The sequence below is a fragment of the Gekko japonicus genome, unplaced genomic scaffold, assembly GCF_001447785.1.
Source record: "Gekko japonicus isolate JY-2015 unplaced genomic scaffold, Gekko_japonicus_V1.1 scaffold2783, whole genome shotgun sequence".
Taxonomy (NCBI): domain Eukaryota; kingdom Metazoa; phylum Chordata; class Lepidosauria; order Squamata; family Gekkonidae; genus Gekko; species Gekko japonicus.
The window spans coordinates 205467-212178 of record NW_015161487.1 but is presented as its reverse complement, the minus strand read 5'-3'; the positions used below and the strand labels follow the sequence as shown (position 1 = coordinate 212178).

The following is a 6712-nucleotide window of genomic DNA, read 5'->3' as shown; positions in this document are numbered from 1 at the left end:
TTACAACGTGAATAAAACATTGTTGGTCTTAAAGGTGCCACTAAACTCAAACTTTGAACTACTACATAATGCCGAGCGCCGAAGAATAGATTCTTTTGAATTATGGTGCTGGAGAAGACTCTTGAGAGTCCCTTGGACTGCAAGAAGAACAAATCAGTCAATCCTAAAAGAAATCAACCCTGACTGTTCCCTGGAAGGCCAGATACTGAAGCTGAAGCTCAAATACTTTGGCCACCAAATGAGAAGGGAGCACTCACTGGAGAAGACCCTGATGCTGGGAAAGACTGAAGGCCAAAGAAGACTGGGACGGCAAAGGATGAGATGGTTAGACAGTGTCATAGATGCAACGAACATGAAGTTGAGCCAACTTCAGAGGACGGCGGAAGACAGGAAGGCCTGGCGGGAGCTGGTCCATGGGGTCGCGAAGAGTCGGACTTGACTGTGCGACTGAACAACAACAACAAATAGTGTGGTTCAGCATATGCTGAGGAAGCTCAATTAACTGTTATGTTTTCCAGGAATTTAGTGGTTCTGGAGAGGTAGAAGAGCTCGTACGGAAGGCGGTCCCTCCCCCATTGCCTTTGCAGAGAAGTCAACTCGTTCCATGCTCAGGGAGGCGATAACTGCGAATGTGCGCTAGCAAAGACAGCCACATCAAGTTTGCATCATTTTTATTTACACAGCTTTATACAGTTAATTTCCTCAGTAAATGATAGACCCACAAGTGGCAGCTATGTGGAGCTCCCCTCATGGACCCTCTAGCACAAAGACCAGCAGCTGGGCATCTCAGGGAGTATGGACAATAAACCCACGATTACATTTGCAAGTATTGATTAACCGTAATGTGCGCGTTCTGATCAAACAAAGCTTTCTCTAATATCAGATTTGAGTACATAGTACATTGGCATTTGCCACCCCTGAATAACCCAACCCCCAAATATCATTAAGGTAAAGGGTTCAAACACACTAGTTCCACTTTTTCAGTACCGTCAGATAATTCATCAGAACATAAGAGAAGCCATGTTTGATCAGGCCAGTGGCCCACCCAGTCCAACACTTTGTGTCACACAGTGGCCAAAAATCAGGTGCCATCAGGAGGTCCACCAGTGGGGCCAAGAACTCCAGAAGCCCTCCCACTGTTGCCCCCCAAGTACTAAGAATACAGAAAATCACTGGCCCAGACATAGTGTTCCATCTATAACTTGTGGCTAATAGCCACTAAGGGACCTCTGCTCCATGCGTCTATCCACTCCCCTCTTGAAACTGCCGATGCTTGTAGCTGCCACCACTTCCTTCTGGTAATTGCTTAACTGTTGTCTTTTAAAAATGCAAATGAAGGACTTTTGGTAGCACTAAATGGAGGCTCTGTAAAAGTAAAGGTAAAGGTTCCCTTGCTCGAAAACCAGTCGAATCCGACTCTAGGGTTGCGGTGCTCATCTCCGTTTCCAAGCAGAAGAGCCAGCGCTGTCCGAAGACGTTTCCGTGGTCATGTGGCCGGCATGACTAAACACCAAGGCGCACGGAACGCTGTTACCTTCCCACCGAAGTGGTCCCTATTTATCTACTTGCAATTTCTTGCTTTCTAACTGCTAGGTTGGCAGGAGCTGGAACCAGAGATGGGAGCTCGCTCCATCATGCGGCACCCAGGTCTCAAACTGCTGAACTACCGACCTTCCACAGCCTGCAGTTCAGCGTCCTAACCACTTACTGCTCATTAATTTCATTGAGCACCCATGAGTTCTTATAACCGTGAGAAAGGGAGAAAAGTACTTCTTTCTCTGCCTTCTCTAGCCGGTGCATAATTTTGTAAACCTCTCTGTCACCCCTCAGTCGTCATTTCTCCAAGCCGAAGAGCCCTAACCTCCTTAACCTTTCTTCATAGGGAGAGGGTTCCATCCCTTTAATCGTTTTCGTTGTCCATTTCTGCAGCTTTTCCGGTGCTATGATACCTTTTCTGAGGTGCAGTGACCAGAACTGTACACAGTATTACAAATGAGGCCACGCCATTGATTTAGACAGGGGCATTCTTGACAGAACTGCAGTTGATTTCCAGATGACAGAGATCAGTTCCCCTGGGGGAAATGGCTGCTTTGGAGGATGGAGTCTAGGGAATGACACTCTGCTGAGGTCCAGCCCCTGCTGAGGCTCCACCCCCAAATCTCCAGGAAGTTCCCAACCTGCAGTTGGCAACCCTAGCATCTGCTCTGCTTTAAGGGTACTGTCAGAATTAGGATACAGCAAAAAAAGAAAAGTCATTTACAAAATATAGCAGCCAAGATTCAATTAATATAAATATGCTTTAAAAATAAATACTTCAGGGGGAGAGGGAATCAGTAACAGGCAATTTGGGTCAGAGTTCATCACAACAGAGGGCAAACGATCAACGGGTAGTATTCTAAACACCAGTGTGCTGCCCCCAGTCAGCGTTATCTGTAGTTTAGTAAAACTGCGCTGTATCTTTAAGACTTGTTGCTCCTGGGAATTGTAGTTCGCAGTTAGGGTTCCCAGAAGCTTCCCTCTGACTGACTCATTAAAAGAGCAATTTTCTGACTTTATGGTTCTTTTCCGTTTTATTTGTCCATCCCAGGAAGCGGGAAAGGAGATGGTTAAAAGTCGGAAAGAGCTCCAAAGCAGAGTGCCTTTCCCCAGGTTTTGTGAAAAAGTGCTGGGGGGGGAAGATCCTCCCAGTTAAATTCCTGACCTCTCCCCCAAACCCACCATAACGAAGAAACTGCAAGGCATAAATGATGAAACCTGACACACACAAAAGTTTTCTTTGGGGGGGAAAATGAAATGCCCTACTCTATTGCACAAGAGCCTCTCTGGAAAGCAGCAGATTCAGGGATTTTTTTGCTCTCAAAAACACACATGGTGAGAGGGAAGTTTTCAGGCCAAACTCTTAAAAACCTGGCGAAGAATTCATACAGGCAAAAGTGGGGAAAGGGCATTCCTTCAAGAAACGTTTTAAGCACAAATGTCTTGGTTTGCTTCAAATAGTGCCTGCCACCTCGTGGCTACAAGTGGTATTACTCAATAGCAACTTCCACCTCGGAAGTTGCGCTTCTTTTAAGTAAAAAGGTAAAGGTTCCCTTGCTTGAAAGCCAGTCGAATCCGACTCTAAGGTTGTGGTGCTCATCTCCGTTTCAAAGCCGAAGAGCCAGCGCTGTCCGAAGACGTTTCCGTGGTCATGTGGCCAGCATGACTAAACACCAAGGCACACGGAACGCTGTTATGTTCCCACCGAAGTGGTACCTATTTATCTACTTGCAATTTCTTGCTTTCGAACTGCTAGGTTGGCAGGAGCTGGAACTAGAGATGGGAGCTCACTCCATCATGCGGCACCCAGGTCTCGAACTGCTGAACTACTGACCTTCCACAGCCTGCAGTTCAGTGTCTTAACCACTTGAGCCACCGCAGCTCCGCTTCTTTAAGTAGGATGCATGATTTTGTCCAGCTGCTTTACACCAGTCTCCCAACATTATTCCTGGAATGGAAGAGTTTGAAGCTTGAAGTTTCACAGATGCCTCTTATTTATTTTTTTCTCAACTAAGTCTAAGTGGAGAAAAACAGGGTGTAGAGATAACTTTGCTTAGCAAGGTCATCAGAAGCTGCTACCCGGTACTGATGGAAGATGGAGCTGGAACCATGACTGCAAACGTTATGACCTTGAACAAATACCTATGTACAACGATGACTATCTTTATGCTGATTTACAACTACAAAACCCATGATGCAGCGCAACATATGTAACAGTAGCCAGGGCTTAATTTAAGTAAAGAACTGAGAAAGCAGTGAAGAGTGGCTGAGTGACAGAGCATGTGCTGGGGTTTCAGGTTCAATCCCCTGCATTTCCAGTTAAAGGATATCAAGGTGTGGATGTTGGGAGATACCTCTCTCTCTCAGGGGCAGGCAATGGCTCAGTGGTAGAGCATCTGCTTACCATGCAGAAGGTCCCAGGTTCAATCCCCAGCATCTCCAGTAACAAGGTTAAGGTGGCCGGTGATGTGAAAGACCTCTACCTGGGACCCTGGAGAGCAGCTGCCAGTCTGAGTAGACAATACTGACCTTGATGGACCAACAATCTGATTCAGTATAAGGCAGATCCAGAGGTCATTTCGGGGGGGAACGTGGGGGAACACAGTTCCCCCGGGTGAGGTGCAGGGGGGCGGGGCACATGACGAAGCCCCGCCCCCTGCTTCCGGCCGCCCCGCTTCCAGCCCTCATTCAGCCAGGAGGAAGCAGGAGAAGAGGGAAGGTAAGTTGCTTCTTCCCCTCCTCTCCCCACCCCTGCCTGGGGCCAGGGAGGGCCTTGGCAGGGCTTCCTTGCACTCCCGCTGGCCTTACAGGTCCACCGCCGGGCCCCTGATGTCAGGGGGTGTGGCATATGCTAATGAGTTATGCTAATGAGTTCCCCTAGCTCTTTTTCTACGAAATGACCCCTGGGCAGATCTATGTGCCCGCTCGCTCTCTGACGACGCTCCGGACAGCCACTGCCGGCCAGACTAAATGATACTGGGCTATAAGGATCAATGGTCTGAGTTAGTAAGAGGTAACTTATATGTGTAAATATGAATGTAACAATAGGAATGTGCATAGTTGGAGATAAATTCGATTTGAGCCAACATTTTCTATGGATATCTGCTGGATGCAGCAGGGAAAGTTGAACTGAAATGGTTACAAACTTTTGCATTTTTTTTTTTGGAATGGCACAAACAGTATTTAATTCTGCAACAGGAGGAAATAAATACAATATAAATATCTTCCATTTTTCAAGAGGCAGATGGTGCGGTCATCCTACTTTTTCCGCTGGGAAGAGAGAGGGGGAGTTACGAGGCTGCTCCATGATGTAGATTTCAAAAAGGAACGCCGGGTTATAACTGGAGAGAGCTGTCCTTTTCAAGAAGATAAGAAGTAAACGTGAATTCAATGGAAAACATTTGGCTTAATTAAATGGATGCTGGTGGATGTGGAGTGAGAAACAGGTGATGTATTGAATTGTAACGTTCTTTTGAGCCTGTTACCATGCAGTCCCTCAGGTTTCCTGCAGAGGGCACTCTTGCATTGGTATTTGGGAGGTCTCTAGCCAGTCAAATGCCCTCTACTTTCCTTTTCCGCCTCTCCATCACTGCCTCCAGCTCTGATATTTTCCCAGAATCCTAGAAGAAGAAGAAAATGAATGAACACTGCCCTTCGTGCAAGGATCAACCCTTCCACACCCCAATCGCTCTGTAATGGACTATGCTACACATAAGAGGAACTCCAGTGTTGTGGAAAATCAGCCTTTTTCCGGCTTGTCCACACCCCCATTGTTCCTGGTGTGTTTGCTGCAACCCACTAGACTCTTTTGGAGGATATTCAGAGAGGTGGCTGAATAAGGCCTGCCTCCGCCTCCTGCCTCTGGTATTCGAAGGAGGTCTCCCATCCAAGTAGGCTTGCCAAGTCCCCCCAGGGGGTGGGGAAACCCCCACCCCAGAGGCCCATTACCCACCGGCGGCGGATCGGGCCCCGGGGGGAACCCCACCCCCAAAGCACGCGACATGCCCGGTGTCAGCACGTCACCCGGAAGTGATGCAGTCGCATCGGGTGCATTGGGGGCAGGTCCGCGGTCATCCGAGGGAAAACTCTATGGTTTTCCCTTGGATGATTGTGGCCCCGCCCCCGGCGTGCCCGATGTGGTTGCATCACTTCCGGGTGACGTGGTTGCGGCGCGCGCACTCCCGGAGTGGTGCTGGAGTCCCCCGCTGTACATACAGCGGGGACTTGGCAACCCTACATCCAAGTACTTGCCAGAGTCAACCCTGCTTAGCTTCCAAGACCTGAGAGTTACAGTACCTCCAGGAGGGCTCTCTGGACTGTAACCTGGCTGTAGACCCGAGCTCCTTCCTCTGGGCTGACGGCTTTGAATTCTTCTTTTTGCAAGGAGAAGAGCTGAGCTCCATTCAGAACCCCCAAGGCACTTACAGTCCTGGGAGAGGAAAAGAAGGCCGGAAGGGTAGAGAGAGTCACGCAGGGAGAAAGGGACTGCCAGCCATTTACACGCAAACAGAAACATGGAATAGAAACAAAACTTGACTTGCACATACAGAGGCAGAGGATTGGACAGATGAAAAGCAAAATGTTTGTACCAGCTGTCAGAATTGACACTAAGCAAAGAGGGCCTCTTTAGAATCTCACAAACTAGCACTGGCCAATGAGAAAGCAGGGAGGCCCCAGCAGTAGCCAACCGGGAAAATCTAATCTGGGCAGATATATTTCTCCAAGCCTCAAATTTGGCATCAGTACTGGAGAAGACCCCATCGCTAGCAACGGAGAGATGGCAAAATAGAAGCTGCAATATCCGAAAGTTGGAGATGCCTCATGTGGTGGTCAACCAGAAAGCCACTCAAGAGCGGTCAGGTGCCTGGGAATTTGGAAAACTGGGCAGGACAAGTTGGCTTGTGTAGGCCTCATGACTGGCTCATGTGCAGAAAGACCTACAGGCACCAACGAGAAATGAAAAAGCAGAAAATCCAGGAAGGCAGGTAAAGGAGTGTGCTCAGACCATAAGGCCAACTCAAAATGGTTTCCAAAAGAAACAGACGTCAACTCACAGTGGGCTGAATCCTTTGGCCTCTAGCCAGGCTTGGACCTGGGCAGGGTTGGAGTCATAGCCTAAAGGCACACTGGTGTCTGGGGAACGCTGGATATGAAGATTTTTGCTACGGCCAGACAT

The 6712-nt window shown here is 48.5% G+C and overlaps 1 protein-coding gene across 1 annotated transcript in view; it reads right to left on the bottom strand.

Moving 5' to 3' along the window:
• Nucleotides 1–5000: 5000 nt before the first annotated feature.
• The window catches only part of EPS8L1 (EPS8 like 1), a 41655-nt gene continuing 39943 nt past the window's right edge, over nt 5001–6712 (bottom strand). Inside the window, exons 19-21 of the mRNA XM_015429169.1 lie at nt 6591–6711; nt 5833–5965; nt 5001–5156 (exon numbers count right to left, since the gene is read on the bottom strand). Of these exons, the coding sequence (XP_015284655.1) occupies nt 5088–5156; nt 5833–5965; nt 6591–6711 (323 nt within the window). The 3' untranslated portion in view covers nt 5001–5087. The remainder of the gene's footprint in view (nt 5157–5832; nt 5966–6590; nt 6712) is intronic.